The sequence below is a fragment of the Triturus cristatus genome, chromosome 10 (genome assembly GCF_964204655.1).
Source record: "Triturus cristatus chromosome 10, aTriCri1.1, whole genome shotgun sequence".
NCBI lineage: Eukaryota > Metazoa > Chordata > Amphibia > Caudata > Salamandridae > Triturus > Triturus cristatus.
The window spans coordinates 1,026,441,120-1,026,458,883 of record NC_140593.1 but is presented as its reverse complement, the minus strand read 5'-3'; the positions used below and the strand labels follow the sequence as shown (position 1 = coordinate 1,026,458,883).

At 54.1% G+C, this 17,764-nt stretch overlaps 1 protein-coding gene across 2 annotated transcripts in view; it reads left to right on the top strand.

The window, feature by feature from the left end:
* The window catches only part of KNOP1 (lysine rich nucleolar protein 1), a 123,571-nt gene that overhangs the window by 95,495 nt on the left and 10,312 nt on the right, over positions 1 to 17,764 (top strand). Inside the window, exon 4 of one of the 2 annotated variants that reach the window (XM_085629068.1) lies at positions 1,857 to 1,910. The exons of the other annotated variant lie outside the window; for it this stretch is intronic. Coding sequence (XP_085485194.1) covers positions 1,857 to 1,910 — 54 coding nt within the window. The remainder of the gene's footprint in view (positions 1 to 1,856; positions 1,911 to 17,764) is intronic. 2 annotated transcript variants of the gene reach the window in all.

The following is a 17,764-nucleotide window of genomic DNA, read 5'->3' as shown; positions in this document are numbered from 1 at the left end:
TTACAGAGATCACTCAGCAGTTCTAATTTAGCGTCACGTTAACACGAGATTGAATATTTGAAACATTTCTAATATTTACATGTGCAGTATAAAAAAGTAAAATACAGTTTAGGTGAAACTGAGGGAAAAAAGTCATACAGTGAGTGCAGGAGAGCAGCAGCTATAAGATGCATGAGTACCCCTACCCCCTTCTAGTTACCTTGTATAAAATACAGTTTACCTCTAACAGGGAGGGGTTTAGGTCTGGCTTGACTGGGCAGATGTCTGCAATACATATACATAGAATGGGCTTTGGCTGCACCCAGAGAAGCTTTACTCTCCCATCTAATGATTTTGGCTAGTCGCTGTTTCATTCCACCTTCCATTGAGTGCTGCCATTGAAGTGCATAATGGACTATGCATATGAAAAGTACGCTCAGTTGCATTGTTTCACATTCAGTTCTTTACCACCTATATGCGATCTGTACGTCAAACAATATTTTTGCTACGTATTTCTAGTTTTGGCAAAGCCAGTAGGGCACATCGAGAATAGGCTGCTTTACTCACCACTCACATCTGCGTTGACCTTCATTAAACCAAGTTAACAACAATCTGCTTATATTCCATTTGGAAAATGAATTGCCCTCTAATATCAACCACCTTCCAATGATATCAGTATGCTAGACCATTTACTCAAAATTAGAGGAAACTGACCCACCAACCCTAGTATATATAATTAGATGGACAAGTGGAATAAATACCTGTCGTTTACTTGGGCTTCTGATATAGGAAGCTTGCGATTGTCCACAAAAGCATGGCAGGGTCCGAGAGAAATGGGAAATATATAAAGGAGGGGCCAAATTAATACCCACTATTCTGTTTGCGAAAAATGTCTGTCTACTCGAACTTACTGATATTTTTCAGTTGTGTTATCTACGGGTGTGGTAGAGAGGTGTTTGTAGACACTGACTATTTCAGTTGTGCTGTTTCCATCAAACGGGTAATTGTGTGCTGCATGTCTGTTGTTATATGTAGTAACTAACAGAAAGTTCAGTAAAGAGTTGAAACAAAGAAAAGTATGCTGTACCGTTTCCAGTAATGTTTATTTCAGATTTTCATACTGTTTTTCACGTTGAACGTTTCAGTGCCGTGGCGGTCGAATGTTTTACATATCCTGTTTCTGCCAAAACAAAGGGGTTAATACCAGGCCTTATACTACTTACCAAAGCACATCTCTGAAGGAGAAAGTCTGGTAATTGCACAGAAAATTCAAGCATTTCCCCGGTATCGAAAGACATATAATTCCAACATAATAAAGGCTACACGGGCAAAAGCAAGTTTGTCATATCTTTGCTTTATGTTTGTTTAAAAGTCATAGTAAGTTTTGTTTAACTACAATTTTGTCTACATATATAATATATATTTATCATTTTTCTACATTTGTGTTTAGTCTGCAAAAAACTCCATGCATTTCTGAAAATATATATTATTTATTGTAAAAGCGAAGATACATTTTTGTACAATATATCAGAAAATGTAGTCAAAAAGATATAAAGTGAATAAAAAACGATAGAACTGCATTATATAAGCAACATATGAACATCAACAGCATGTTAACTAATATAATATTTACAATATTAGGATTGCTTAAAATATTTCCAATTAAAAAGAGCCTCTCACGTGGTATATTTTCTTAGCAAGCACAATAGTGCCATCAGCTCGGAAACCAAGATATTTTACAATGCTTGAGATGACTTGAGAAATGTATTTCGGCTTATATTAGACACAGTTGCTTGGAAGAATTCTCATGAAGTATATTTGTAAATGGTTTGTGACTGTATTTTTAGACCAGTGGTTTCATTTGTTGTTTCATCTAGATGCGACGACAGGCTTTACAAGATGAAGTGGACAGAGAATCTGGCAAAATAAAGGTTGTATTCATAAATGTGAAATTCGTATTAAACAGTAATGTGTCTGATTCATGTGCCTTGTTACAACCACCCACCTGTCATCTGCAGCCTCGTCACGTGCACCATTTGGCAGACCCGCCTCCTCCTGATTGCACATTAGAGGCCATGCTGTGGAATAATTGAGTTGATTCTCTGGGGGCAAAGGGAATGGGCCAAAATGCCTCCCACCACAAATGGGATCGGAATGAATTTTAATTCCCTGTCATTAGATACGAGAAATGCAATGAGACATGGAGGTGGGGAGGGGAGGGGGGACTTGACGCAAGATTCCATAGAGTTCATGTCTCTGAGGCCAGACTACGCGTCATTGATGCTAAAACATCTCCATTGACCAACAGTCCAAGAACAGTTTCTACTGAACACCAGACTATCGTGCAAAGCAATGTATGTGGGGAGTCTCAATTGATTAGGATCAGAATTGCAGGCACGGTTTAGCAGGCTGAGTTCAGTATCAGGCAAGAGACAATGCAAGCCCGATGCCAGCATGTCAGGGTGTCAGCCTTTAAACTGTCAGGAAATCGCACAGCATTGACACTGGGCTGATGACCTATCTCGAAGAAACTGGTATGATTGCTTCCTCCTGAAGTTACCCGTGTGCTTTTGATCCAGGACATCCATTGTTTCCTCCTGCTGGAGTTTGTACACCATGGGCATTGGGTGCATGACATATCTGTCCCTCTTGGTCTGAGGCCATATGTTTCTTTTATTCTGGGCTGAAGACTTGATGATGTCCTTTCTCTGATGAAATCGGTAGAGAAGACGCAAGCGTGACCTAAGGAAGTTCTTCACAGAGAGGGTGGGATACACCTTTTATAAGTGAATCAATACTTAATTCAAAAAGGCAGAGACAAACACGCGAGTTTCCTTCTGATGTTGCTACAGGAAAACTGGTTGAACAGTTGTGTGTGGGAATCCTCATCATCCGCACTCAGTATCATTTTGTCAATGTTCTGTTGATGTCCTTCTGCTCCCATACTTTCTGAGATCCGCATATTGGATGTCCTCTGTCTTTTCGGGTCCTGTCAGAAGTCCCACTACGATGTGAACATTAAAATCTGTGCCCCAAAGTGGCTTTGCCGGAGTGTATTGTGGGTCTCAAGGTTCCTGTTATTGTGGACACTGCCAACTCACAGGACTGATTTTGAGTAGTAAGCTGCAATACTCGGAGCCCAACACTAGATGGCGTGTCGTGGCATGATTGGACGCAGCACGTGAATCTATAGCAAGATCAATTCCCATGAGAAAGGAAATGACCTCCTTCAGAAGCAGATTCTGTTAACAATAAAAGAAGTAATAATTTGGCCTGGACTAAGTATACAAAATTATTCCAAAGTATAACCCAGTGTTAAATATACAGATTGAATAATTACTTACATGACATTTAAAGAACCACTTTAAAATATAGCAGCAAATTCGATTTGTTGGGTATTTCCCTGATTAAACCAAACCATTCCTCAGAAAAGCCACATTCTAATCTGTTAGCACCCAGGATTATAGCATGAAGCTAGCACAGATTGCCTTGTTCTCTAGCATGGGTAAGAGATCTGGCTATGCTCACTGGGGCGCACTATGAACACATGTTAAATATCTGTGCAGCAGACATTTCCAGTCCAGTTGGTGACCAATAAGTTGCATTCAGCTGCCTCGCTGTCCTTATACTCTCGACTGCCCTCACTACCCTAGACATCAGGGACGTCCTCAAGCATATCTGAGGCGTTTTGCCAGTCACTTATGTGGAAGGGTGTCACATAGGGAGGTAAGGCCACAGCTCAACCTGGAGCGGTCACTTTGGATGCAGACAGATCGATGCTTGGATCTAGCCACTTGAGAATACTGTCCTTCCCAAGCAACCAACATCTCAGTAATCCCTTTTAGTCTCATTTTCGCCATAGTATTATTCTCTTGAATGGGTACCAAATGCATTGCTTTGAGTTTTACTTTTTTATGTGGTAGCTACATCTCACCTGCTATCTAAAGAGAATCTAAAGAACTGAACACCAAAACATTTGAAGAACCTTGTGTTTCCTCAATAAGAAAGACCAAGGGGGGGGAGGAGGAGCCTAGCGCGCAACCAAGATGGCCGCGTAGGTGCGAGGCTCCCGAGGACCTCCGCGACCTCCTGAATTAATCCTGGCGATATCCTGTCCTTGTTGAGGGGACTGTGTTGGGGAACCGGAGCTGAGGCGCCACCCGTTTTTTGGGCTCGAATCGGACCCCGGACGCCGGTGGGAGCATCGATCGAAGGTTGTGGCCTTCTCCTCGCCGGCCCCCCGGATTGGAGTAGTGAGGCGATCCGGGGACAAAGTGAATAACAGCGGCGAACGGGGCTGGGCGACTGGCGTGCCCCGCACTTTCACTTTCGCTTTTGCGCCCTCCTAGCTCTCAAGCGGGGTCGGACTGCGGAGCAGGGTGTGGTGGTGTGGCTTTGTCCAGGAGCCTGGCTGACCCGCCGGCGGTGGGTTGACCCGCGGCTCGGTGGTCGCCCCTGCCCCCCCCCTGGCACCCGTGACTGGGTATAGCGGCCCGTTTGGGGTGCCTGGTACGACGGTGGAGGAGCCAGCATGTCCACCAAACAAGATGGCGACCGGGCGAAGGTGAAGACGACCCGCCGTGGCACGGCGCACCAGGCCAACAGTATGGACCGCTACACGCTCCAGAAGGGTTCTCCGGAGACATCGCGTACATCCCCGGTGGGCCCGACGGAGGCATCCGCTCATCCGGTGGATCTGACCCTCCGGGACGTCATGGGCGCCATCGCAGAGATGAAGGCCTCGGTGGACCAGCGTTTCGACACCTTAGCGCAAAAAATAGACTCGGTCCTGGTGGATGTGAGCCTTGTGAGGGCAGATTTGTCCAAAACAAACGACCGAGTCGACTCCCTGGCCCACACCACGACGAGCCTCACGACAGATGTGGTGGCCCTCCAGAAGGAGGTGCGCCGGCTTGGCCAGGCGAGCGCCCTGATGGACCGGCGACTGGAGGACTCCGAGGGTCGGGCCCGGAGGAATAATGTCCGTATTGTGGGGGTGCCGGAGGGACGAGAGGCGGAGGCGGCGGATCTTTTCGTGGAAGAGTAAGCTTTTTGCGGTGGAACGTGCTCACCGGGTCCCCGGGGGCAGACCTAAGACTGGTGCCCCGCCGCGGCCTCTCATTGCCCGGATTTTTAATTTCCGGGACAGAGATGCTATCCTCCAGACCTCCAGACAACAGGGACCGGTCAAGCTTGACAACATGGAGGTACATTTCTACCCAGACTTTACCCCGGCGGTCCAGAAGCAGCGGCAGAGCTTTCTTGGTGTTAAACGTCGCCTGAGGGACCTGAACCTCAAGTACTCAATGCTCTTTCCAGCTAAGCTGAGGGTAGAGGTGGATGGTCGCACGCACTTCTTCGACCGGCCCGAGGCGGCTGGGGACTGGCTGGACACTCTGCCTGGAGATCGGGGCCGGGGGGGCGGGGGGGGCGCGGCTGGCGAGGAGGGCCCGCCGGAGCAGAATTGAGGGGTGACTGCATAGGCCTTGCTCTGGACGTTGTTCCTTCACCATTTATTGATTGCGTATTTTTCCCTCCTATGGAGGTCGTGCGGGGTCTGTTGGGGGCTTCCCTCCTCCTCTGGGGGACTAGTTAGTATTTTAGCTATGGGGCGACAGGCACACTGCACTTTGGGGGGGCTGTCTGGGCTCATGCAGGGGTGCAGGGAGGGGGGAGTTTTGTTGGGACCGGGGGGTGGGGGGGGTGTGTTGTTTGTTAGCACCGCAGGGCAAACCCGCTACTATGTTGTTGTTTTTAGGATGCTCGATGGGGGACGACCGATTGTTTCGCCGTATGATGGGGGGTAGGGATCTGGCTGTGTTGTCATGGAATGTTAATGGCCTGGGGGATAGGATTAAGCGTGGTGTGGTCCTGCAGTACTTAAAACGTATTTCACCAGATGTTGTCTTCCTGCAGGAGACGCACCTTATAGGTAACTCCTTTCATGCAATGAACCGGCGGGGATATCGTTTGGCGGCTGTTGGACTTGGCCCTTCTGGCAGGTTCACCCCTGGACTTTTTGGATTTTTATTGGTGACTTGGTATGGTGATTGTTTGGTCTCTGCGCACTTTCCCTGTGTCCCAGGGTAAAGTGCGTGCGTGCTCTGAGTGCATGTGGTGAGATAGGCCTGCCCTCCCATAGGAATGCATGGGGGATGTATGTGTCCCTAGTAGTTCCTGATGCGTGGGGTGTGCAGGCCCGAGTTTGGTATGTGCGGACTCGTGGGAGTGAATGCTGCGCGATGATGTGTGCGGCGTGCATGTACCTAGTGTGGAAGTGCCACTTCTAGAAGTGGGCACTTCGGTGTGCAGTGTGTCTGTCGCGTGATTGGCTGGTCGTGTCATGTGACGGGCTAGGGATTCCCCAGTGTCAGGATGAGTCACCCAGTGGTGAATGGGGAGATCAGCAGCTAGATGGGTGGGAGGAGTCCACCTGGGTCCTGAATAGGACAGGGTTTTCCAAACACAATGCTGGCCCCGCCCCCTGTGGTGCGACTGACGACCCTAGCCCTTCCAGTGAATAGAGTGAGGGGCTGAGCACATCAAGGGTGCTCCCCAACCAGCTGCGACTGGTTTTCCCCCTCACCCTGACCCCAGAACAAAGGGTTTGCATGTATAAAAATGGGCCTGTGTCCCCACAGAAACTGTTCTCTGCCAGGATCTTACCTGAGGGGGGGCTGCTGCTGCCGCTGGACCAGAGGACCGCCACCTGGACTACCTCCCTGCCTGGAGGCCCAGTGAGCTGGCTCTGGGTCCAGCCTTGCCCCCACCCCTGCCCTGCTGCCTGCAGGGAAGGACTTTGCTGGACTGAGTGTGGTTTCCTCCGTTAAGCGCTGGGAGCGCTTTCATTTTCACCCCTAAGCGCCTGGAAGCGCTTTTTGTTGGCCTTTAGCGCTCAGGAGCGCTTTGCTTTTGGAAGCCGGTGCCCACCCGGCGTTTGCCCGGTCCTTGCCGATCCCCACGTCCACGGGCAGGTGCCCACCCTGCCAGGGACATTTCTGAGCGTGTTAGCGGGTGCCCACCCCGCTTTATTGAAGGCTTATTACCCCTAGCGGGTGCCCACCCTGCCAGGGGCTTTTCCGCGTTGGTCTTGGTGACCCCCCCATAGCGGGTGCCCACCCCGCATCACCGCGACAACAAGATCACCGCCGCAGCCCGGAGTCCCGGCCGCGTCATCCCCCTGCCGCGCTGGGATTGGTCCAGCGGGAGGGGGTGTGGCCCACGTGATCGGGGCCTCGACGACGAAGCCGCGTCCGAAGCCGGGAAGCGGAAGAAGCTGGTGTCTCCCCCCGGGGCTCCCGAGAGCGAGGGAGAGCCCCGGGTGACCCGCGGAAGTCCGAAGGTGAGTGAGGGCCGCAGGAGGGAGCCGGTACTTGTGCGAAGTGCCAGTGAAGGCACGGAACAGCGCAGTTCTCGGGCGGCCCCGTCTGATAGCGGGCCGCCCCAGCGAGGGCATCTCTCTCCTCGAGTCCCGGAGGAGGACTCCACCGAACGGGGGCCATGTAGTTCAGAGCCGTGAAGGCTCCAAACGCTACGGGGGCATTTCTTAGTCCGTAGAGCGGCCCCGGAAGGCAGCGGGCCGCTCCAACGTCGCCCCCACCTTTCCCCTAGAGCTCCGGGTAGCTCCAACGTGGGCGCATTCTTCTTTCGAGTCCCCCGAGCGGGACTCCAACGGAAGGGACTCCATCGTGGGGGCATTATTACTTTAGAGCCCAGAGGGGCTCCAACGTTACAGGGCATTGGTTGTTTAGAGCCACAAAGGCTCTAGGGGGCATTTCATTCGTTTCAGAGCCCTGGGAGGCTCCAACGTTGGCCCCAGCATTTCCCCAGTTGCCCAGCACTTAGTGGGCAACTGCAACGTTTAGGTTGTGGCCTCGGTGTTCTGGCTTGCGCAGCCTGCGCCGGCGTGCCCTGACTTTTCTGGACGCAGGGCGTCCTTGCCCCTACTAGGCCAGCTGGCCCAGGGACTGCCACAGTAGTGGCTAATGTGAGTTTTTGCGCCATTGTTCCTTTCCTGCACCTCTGAATGTGTTTATGCGTCATGTGCTTTGCTTTACACCTCTGAATGTTATGCAGATTTGTTTTAGAGCGCTCGTGCGCTCCAACGAGGGCATAATTTGTAGAGAGTCCAGAGGGACTCCCACGGGGCCATATTTGTTCTAGAGCCTAGAAGGCTCCCACGAAAGGCACATTATTCATTTTAGAGCCCAGGAGAGGCTCCACGTAAGGGCTGCAGATTTGTGTTTAACCAGGCACAGTGGTGCCACAGCATCTCTCCAGTTGCCCAGCACTTAGTGGGCAACTGCAACGTTTAGGTTGTGGCCTCGGTGTTCTGGCTTGCGCAGCCTGCGCCGGCGCGCCCTGACTTTTCTGGACGCAGGGCGTCCTTGCCCCTACTAGGCCAGAGCGCCCAGGGACTGCCACAGATAGTGGCTAATGTGAGTTTTTGCGCCATTGTACCTTTCCTGCACCTCTGAATGTGGTTATGCGTCATGTGCTTTGCTTTACACCTCTGAATGTTATGCATCATGTGTTTATGTGCTTAGACCCCTACAGGTATTGTGATACTTAGGTGGTTGTTTTCTCCCTAGTACAGGTGGTGCCAGTGAGGTCCTGATTCCCTGCGCAATATTTTCCTAAGGTGGTTAGGGTTGCGTAGGTGGTACTTACCTGATACCAGTAGTGACTGGTTGTGTGCTAGGTGTAATTTTGTGCAACAGTAATTTTATTTCCTATGTTCTAAGAGTGCTAATTCCGGACAGTGGTCCAGGTGGCCCTGTCCCCTGTATATATAATCCCTTGTAAATTCTGCCCGTGCCTGTTGGCACATTGTAGAGTGTGTGTTTTTATCTAATGTGTTGTGTATAATACAAAGGCTATTTTTATAGAATACCTTGTGTGGAGTTTCCTTTGTGGTGGGCCTTGGGTGTTGTTGCTGGGTGCGCGCGCAAACGCTTTACACATCGCCTCAGAGATAAGCCTGACTGCTCGTGCCAAGCTACCAAGGGGGTGAGCAGGGGTTATCTTTGGCGTGTAACTTCCTTGCCCTGACTAGAGTGGTGGTTTCTGTCTGGCTTTGGCGCAAGCCCTAGCCAACCAGGAATTGCCATTTCTAACATTGGTGGCAGCGGTGGGATTTGGACTTGCGTTTGCGCTGTACCGCAGCGGCAACTGGCCGCACTACAAAACTCTGCATTTAGATAAATCACATGGTATAGGGATTATTGTTTTAAAATTGTTTTTAATTGTCATTTCTTTGGAAATGTGTTTTTGTGCACTGTGAGTTAGGTGTCCCTAGCTCGGGAGGGTAGATCATCCCCCTTAGTGCATTTTGTGTTTCTGGATTCACCAGAGGGTGGGATCCAGTGGTGGCAGCGTAATAGTGTCCTGTACATTTGTCCCCCGCCCTGCGCCCAGAGTTGGTACCTGTGTCACGTGGTGGTCAGGTTGAGGAATCAGGGGTGGTAGAAACTGCCTTACCAGTCCGAGGGGAGGGTTGTGTGTGTGGATGAATGGTGTGTGGCACTAGGCAAGTGAGTGTGAGTTCTCTGGGTTAGAGAGCTTGCTGAATCTTTTTGTGAATTGTGCTCCTGTGTGAAACTCAGACCCCTAGGTTCCCTGTATAATTGTTACCATAACGTCCGCCAGAATGGAGCCTGCTTGTGATCCCTATGAGCTAGCTTGGCGCCAGAGGCAGGAGTTAGAAAGGTACTGTACAGAGGAAGAGTCAGAAGAGGAGGTATAGGATGACAATACCTGGACGCCAGTAGAGAGTGAGGACCCCATAGGTAGGGCGTCCCGTGCTGGGTCCAGCGTAGGAGGCAGCGCCTCATCCCTTTCCCTGTCCCCAGAGGAGTGGGAAGATAGGAGGAAAGAAAGGGAGCACCAGCTGGCGTTAGAGAAGCTCAGGTTAGAGCATGCTCAGGCTATGGCGCAGCTGGAGGCCAGGAAGCAACAGCGAGAGACTGAGTGGGTCTTGGCGCGGGAGAGGGTAGAGGAGGCTGAGAGGGCCTCCACCAGAGGCAAAGTAGCTCTGGAGGGTAGACTATCCCCTGCGCGCAGTTTTAATTTTATGGGCTCCCCAGGGAGGGTTGAGTCCAGTGGTAGTAGCGATGTAGATTCCAGTGTAGGAAATCCCAATCCCAGTCCCCCCAGTCTGGTACCTGTTCCCCAGGAGGAGGAGTTAAGGTTGAAGTTCAGGGGCAGTAGGAAACTGTCTCACCAGTCTTGGGAGGAGTTTGTGGATGAATGTGAGGATGCACTGTTTGATTGGATAAGAGTTCCCGCAGAATCTGATTATGATAAACTGTGTGATCTGATTCTCAGAGAACACCTGCTCAATTGTTGTGCACCGGGGTTGCGCCAACACCTGTTGGGGTGTGGGGTGTCTGCCCCATTTGAGCTTGGAGATGAAGCAGAGCGCTGGGAAAGGGCTAGAGGTTCTCTAGAGTCATTAGGGAGTGACTCCAAAAGTAGTGGGTCAGGTATCTTCCAGCCCAGCGTGGTGGAAGAGGCTCAGTGTAGCCCAGCTAGGTCCCAGGATAGCGAGGAGGGTGTAGGGGCTCACTGCCTGGCTCAGTGGAGCAGGAGTGAGAGGGTGACCGAGGGTCCCCTGACGTACGAAACCCTGCCTCAGGACTTGGATGGTTCCATGAGGGAACACCAAGTTGGGGACCTAGGCTGTCCTGTTAGCCCATTTGAGGGAGATCTCCTGGTGAGTAGAGGACCTGGAGCACCTGTAACCAGGGCTCCTGTGGTTCTAGAGTCTGGCAGTACCGCTCCGGTAGGGAGGGTACAGGAGTCCAGTGTGAGGAGTGATTGGGGGATGAGTTTCCCAGTGGAAGAGCCTGTGGGTCAGGGACTACCCAGTTGGGCTAGGATCCCGTGTAGTGACCAGGGTGGCACCACTTCTGTTCTGGGGGATCTCCGCGCACTGTCAGGTGGACAGGGGACGGGAGATCAGCGCCAGACAGACAGTCGCTTGACGTATGTGTCCTTTGATAGCCTCAGGGGGATGGAGTGGAAATCCCCAGAAGTCCTGGAGTGCCAGGCAATTATTCCACCAAAGGTTCTAGGCCGGAGGTTGGAAGGCCAGGTTCGGGATCAGCCTGACCTGAGGGGTGGGACGTCTGTAACCAGCGTCCCGACCAGTTCTTCTTCCAGAGGTACCGCCCCAGTTGGTAGGGAGCAGGGCTCTGGAAGGGGGTGCAGAGGGTGGGAGAGCCCACCTCTGCCCCCGGTACAACCTGAGGGGTTAAACCCTGGGTTGGGATGGCGTTCTAGGTGTACCCCTCGCCAGAGGAGGAGGAACCCTAGGAGAAGAGGTAGGGGGAGGAGAGCTTTCCCTGAGACTCCTGGTCCGCCTGAGGGTGTAGACCCTAGGCTGGAGAACCAGTGGCAGTCTAGTCCTGTCTTTCAGAGAGGGAGAGTGGAGAATGGCCGCTATGTGCCAGGGGTTACTACCCCCCACTCTGTGGTTAGGCAAAGACCAGTGGCACCTGGGTGGCCTAGGGCCTGGTCTTGGCCGCGGACAGCTTGGGAGTACCAGTGGGGTAGCCCAGTTGGTCCGGACAGTGGTGTTAAAAAGAATTCCATGGGTTCACCGTGGCGTAGAACCGGAGGGTGTCCATGCAGTTGCGGGCCCGCGTCCGTGTTCTATCGCCCCAAGCAGGGAAGTCCATCACGGTGGTGATTGGTCTGCCCTGCGTTTTGGCTGGAAGGGGGTTGTGTTGGACTTGGCCCTTCTGGCAGGTTCACCCCTGGACTTTTTGGATTTTTATTGGTGACTTGGTATGGTGATTGTTTGGTCTCTGCGCACTTTCCCTGTGTCCCAGGGTAAAGTGCGTGCGTGCTCTGAGTGCATGTGGTGAGATAGGCCTGCCCTCCCATAGGAATGCATGGGGGATGTATGTGTCCCTAGTAGTTCCTGATGCGTGGGGTGTGCAGGCCCGAGTTTGGTATGTGCGGACTCGTGGGAGTGAATGCTGCGCGATGATGTGTGCGGCGTGCATGTACCTAGTGTGGAAGTGCCACTTCTAGAAGTGGGCACTTCGGTGTGCAGTGTGTCTGTCGCGTGATTGGCTGGTCGTGTCATGTGACGGGCTAGGGATTCCCCAGTGTCAGGATGAGTCACCCAGTGGTGAATGGGGAGATCAGCAGCTAGATGGGTGGGAGGAGTCCACCTGGGTCCTGAATAGGACAGGGTTTTCCAAACACAATGCTGGCCCCGCCCCCTGTGGTGCGACTGACGACCCTAGCCCTTCCAGTGAATAGAGTGAGGGGCTGAGCACATCAAGGGTGCTCCCCAACCAGCTGCGACTGGTTTTCCCCCTCACCCTGACCCCAGAACAAAGGGTTTGCATGTATAAAAATGGGCCTGTGTCCCCACAGAAACTGTTCTCTGCCAGGATCTTACCTGAGGGGGGGCTGCTGCTGCCGCTGGACCAGAGGACCGCCACCTGGACTACCTCCCTGCCTGGAGGCCCAGTGAGCTGGCTCTGGGTCCAGCCTTGCCCCCACCCCTGCCCTGCTGCCTGCAGGGAAGGACTTTGCTGGACTGAGTGTGGTTTCCTCCGTTAAGCGCTGGGAGCGCTTTCATTTTCACCCCTAAGCGCCTGGAAGCGCTTTTTGTTGGCCTTTAGCGCTCAGGAGCGCTTTGCTTTTGGAAGCCGGTGCCCACCCGGCGTTTGCCCGGTCCTTGCCGATCCCCACGTCCACGGGCAGGTGCCCACCCTGCCAGGGACATTTCTGAGCGTGTTAGCGGGTGCCCACCCCGCTTTATTGAAGGCTTATTACCCCTAGCGGGTGCCCACCCCGCCAGGGGCTTTTCCGCGTTGGTCTTGGTGACCCCCCCATAGCGGGTGCCCACCCCGCATCACCGCGACAACAAGATCACCGCCGCAGCCCGGAGTCCCGGCCGCGTCATCCCCCTGCCGCGCTGGGATTGGTCCAGCGGGAGGGGGTGTGGCCCACGTGATCGGGGCCTCGACGACGAAGCCGCGTCCGAAGCCGGGAAGCGGAAGAAGCTGGTGTCTCCCCCCGGGGCTCCCGAGAGCGAGGGAGAGCCCCGGGTGACCCGCGGAAGTCCGAAGGTGAGTGAGGGCCGCAGGAGGGAGCCGGTACTTGTGCGAAGTGCCAGTGAAGGCACGGAACAGCGCAGTTCTCGGGCGGCCCCGTCTGATAGCGGGCCGCCCCAGCGAGGGCATCTCTCTCCTCGAGTCCCGGAGGAGGACTCCACCGAACGGGGGCCATGTAGTTCAGAGCCGTGAAGGCTCCAAACGCTACGGGGGCATTTCTTAGTCCGTAGAGCGGCCCCGGAAGGCAGCGGGCCGCTCCAACGTCGCCCCCACCTTTCCCCTAGAGCTCCGGGTAGCTCCAACGTGGGCGCATTCTTCTTTCGAGTCCCCCGAGCGGGACTCCAACGGAAGGGACTCCATCGTGGGGGCATTATTACTTTAGAGCCCAGAGGGGCTCCAACGTTACAGGGCATTGGTTGTTTAGAGCCACAAAGGCTCTAGGGGGCATTTCATTCGTTTCAGAGCCCTGGGAGGCTCCAACGTTGGCCCCAGCATTTCCCCAGTTGCCCAGCACTTAGTGGGCAACTGCAACGTTTAGGTTGTGGCCTCGGTGTTCTGGCTTGCGCAGCCTGCGCCGGCGTGCCCTGACTTTTCTGGACGCAGGGCGTCCTTGCCCCTACTAGGCCAGCTGGCCCAGGGACTGCCACAGTAGTGGCTAATGTGAGTTTTTGCGCCATTGTTCCTTTCCTGCACCTCTGAATGTGTTTATGCGTCATGTGCTTTGCTTTACACCTCTGAATGTTATGCAGATTTGTTTTAGAGCGCTCGTGCGCTCCAACGAGGGCATAATTTGTAGAGAGTCCAGAGGGACTCCCACGGGGCCATATTTGTTCTAGAGCCTAGAAGGCTCCCACGAAAGGCACATTATTCATTTTAGAGCCCAGGAGAGGCTCCACGTAAGGGCTGCAGATTTGTGTTTAACCAGGCACAGTGGTGCCACAGCATCTCTCCAGTTGCCCAGCACTTAGTGGGCAACTGCAACGTTTAGGTTGTGGCCTCGGTGTTCTGGCTTGCGCAGCCTGCGCCGGCGCGCCCTGACTTTTCTGGACGCAGGGCGTCCTTGCCCCTACTAGGCCAGAGCGCCCAGGGACTGCCACAGATAGTGGCTAATGTGAGTTTTTGCGCCATTGTACCTTTCCTGCACCTCTGAATGTGGTTATGCGTCATGTGCTTTGCTTTACACCTCTGAATGTTATGCATCATGTGTTTATGTGCTTAGACCCCTACAGGTATTGTGATACTTAGGTGGTTGTTTTCTCCCTAGTACAGGTGGTGCCAGTGAGGTCCTGATTCCCTGCGCAATATTTTCCTAAGGTGGTTAGGGTTGCGTAGGTGGTACTTACCTGATACCAGTAGTGACTGGTTGTGTGCTAGGTGTAATTTTGTGCAACAGTAATTTTATTTCCTATGTTCTAAGAGTGCTAATTCCGGACAGTGGTCCAGGTGGCCCTGTCCCCTGTATATATAATCCCTTGTAAATTCTGCCCGTGCCTGTTGGCACATTGTAGAGTGTGTGTTTTTATCTAATGTGTTGTGTATAATACAAAGGCTATTTTTATAGAATACCTTGTGTGGAGTTTCCTTTGTGGTGGGCCTTGGGTGTTGTTGCTGGGTGCGCGCGCAAACGCTTTACACATCGCCTCAGAGATAAGCCTGACTGCTCGTGCCAAGCTACCAAGGGGGTGAGCAGGGGTTATCTTTGGCGTGTAACTTCCTTGCCCTGACTAGAGTGGTGGTTTCTGTCTGGCTTTGGCGCAAGCCCTAGCCAACCAGGAATTGCCATTTCTAACAGCGGCCCATTCTGGCTTCACCTCGGGCTCGCGGGGGGTGGGTATTATGATCAAGAACTCGCTCCCGTTGGAGATTGATGAGGTGCGCCATGATGAGAGGGGACGCTACACGGTTCTTGTGGGAAGAATGGAGGGTAGAGTGTTTATCTTTATATCAGTGTACGTCCCGCCTGGGTTACAAGCCACCACATTTGCGGACCTGGGGCGCCTCCTTCTGGACCTTCCGAGTGGCCTGCTGGTGGTTGGAGGGGATTTTAATGCGGTAGCCTCTGGGTCTATGGATCGCCATCCCCCTAGGGACCTCCCCCGGGCACAGGCGTGGCTGCCCGGCCTTCTGGAAACGCTTGGCCTGGTGGATTGCTGGCGATTAAAGCATCCTGCATTGCGACAGTACACCTTTCACTCGGGTGCCCATGGTAGCCTCTCGCGGCTTGATTACATCCTTGTCCCAGCGGCCCACGCAGGGAGGGTGGGGGAGGTGCGCCATCTGGCGCGGGGTATCTCAGACCACTCCCCATTGTTGTTGCACCTCGACGTCTTCCCGAGGGGGGATGGCAGGGTGGCCCCAATCAATGCATGGTATTTGCGCGACCCCACCATTCGTGCCGATTTGATCAAATCCCTACAGCGATATTTCGATGAGAATGTGGGGTCGGTCTCTTCGGCCATCTCCCTGTGGGAGGCTTTCAAGGTAGTCCTTAGAGGGGAGGCCCTCTCCTTTATCTCCCATGCCCGGCGGCGCGAGCGGGAGGAGGTGACCCGGGTAGAGGCTGAGATTGCAGAACTTGAGGGTGCCCTGGGAAGCGGGGTAACAGACGACAAGTTGCATGTTCTACACCTAAAACAGGCGGCCTATCGGGCCCTCGTCACGGAGGCGGCCAGGGGCCTCAGTAGAGAGAAGCAGGGGCGATTGTATGATGTGGGTGATAAGGCTGGCAAATTGATTGCGTGGTTGGATAAGAGGGAGAGAGCGAGCCGTGTGGTGCCTTTGATTGAGAGTGTTGATGGTGCGTGTGTCACTGAGCCGGAAGCCATTGTCTCCTGCTTCGCGGATTATTTCCGCGAAGTCTACTCCCCGGTTTCCCCCTGCTCGGAGGCAGACTCCCATGCCCTGCTTCGGGACATCGCACTGCCCTCCCTAACGGTGGAGGACAGGGATTCGCTGGACGCCCCTCCCACCTCGGACGAAATTGCCTTGGCTATTCGCTCGGTTGCATCCGGCAAGGCCATGGGCCCCAATGGTATTCCCATCGAGCTCTACAAGCTACGCCCGGATGTGTTGGCGCCCCACCTGCGCGCGATGTTCCTGGCGGCCCACTCGCGGGGTTCCCTCCCGCCGGACCAGCGTCTAGCCACAATTGTGGTGATCCGCAAGGAGGGGAGGCCCCGTGAACGGGTCACATCCTATAGGCCGATTTCGCTTTTGAACGCGGAGCCCAAAATCCTCGCCAAGGTGTTGGCCAACAGGTTGGTTGGCGTGGTAGGTGATTTGGTCCACCAAGACCAATCTGGCTTTATACCGCACCGCAACACGGCGCTCAATCTGCGGCGCTTGCACGGGGTGCTCGCGCGTGTCCCATTTGTGCGGGAGCCGGCCATCTTGGCGTCCTTGGACGCCACCATGGCGTTCGATACGCTTGAATGGCCATACATCTGGGCGATGCTGGCAAAATTCGGGTTTGGCCCGGGCTTCATTAGCTGGGTCAAATTGCTATATTCGGGCCCATTGGCGCAGGTGGTAGTGAATGGGCGCGTCTCGGCCCCATTCGCGCTGGGGAGGGGTACGCGACAGGGCTGCCCCCTGTCGCCTCTCCTGTTTGCTCTGGCCCTGGAGCCCCTGGCGGAGTGGCTGAGGTGGCACCCTTCTATCCGTGGTCTCCGCTGGACCCCCGAGCATGAGGACCGTGTGTCCCTCTATGCTGACGATATCCTTCTGTATCTCGCCTCCCCGCGTAAATCACTGATCGTCCTGGTTGATGTTTTGCGTTCATTCGGTCGCAACTCAGGCCTGGTCATCAACTGGGCGAAATCCTGTGTCTATGTGCTTTCCGGGGAGGCTCCGGCCTTACCACGGGACTGTCCGATCCAGATTGCCTCCCAAGGTTTTCGGTACCTGGGTATTTATATCACTCTTGACCCGGAGGCCCGCTATGAGCAGAATTTGTTACCCCCCCTTCGGCGTTTGAGGGAGGACGTGGTGCGCTGGCGGCGTCTGCCGCTCTCGCCGCTCGGCCGAGCGGCCTTGTTTAAAATGATGTCCCTGCCACGCTTCCTCTACGCCCTCCAGAATACTATGGACTTGGTCCCGGCACGCTATTTTCGTGAGGTGGAGGGCCTCCAGCGGCGCCTGTTCTGGGACGGGAGGCCGCGCATTGCTCTGGCTAAATTGACGCTCCCGTGGTACGATGGGGGGGTCGCCCTCCCTGACATTAAACGGTATTACTGGGCCTCCCAACTAGCTGCAATTAATCATGGCCTTTACGGGCCCGCCTTGAACCCGGCATTTGAGATGGATAAGATGCTCCTGCCCGGTGGCGATTACAATCGAGCGCTCTACGCGGGCGCGCCCGACTCCCGTTTGACGGGACCGACGCGTGTCATGGTGCGTGTCTGGCACGCGGCTAATGCAGCTATGGGGTGGAAGGACCGTTTGACCCGGGCGTCACCGCTGTATGCGTCTGAGAGGTTGGGCTCCCTGTGGACGTCGAAGGGCTTCGAGAAGTGGGACACGATCGGAATCAGCACGGTGGGAGATCTCTGGACGAGGGGGGGATTCAAAACTTTTGAGACGCTGCAGGCGGAGTTCCAGCTGCAGGGCAGTGAGTACTTTCGGTACCTACAGGTCCGGCACGCGCTGGGCTCCGTCTTCCCGGATGTCGCATCCATTCCGGAGTCTTCCCCCCTGGAGGACAGAGTCTT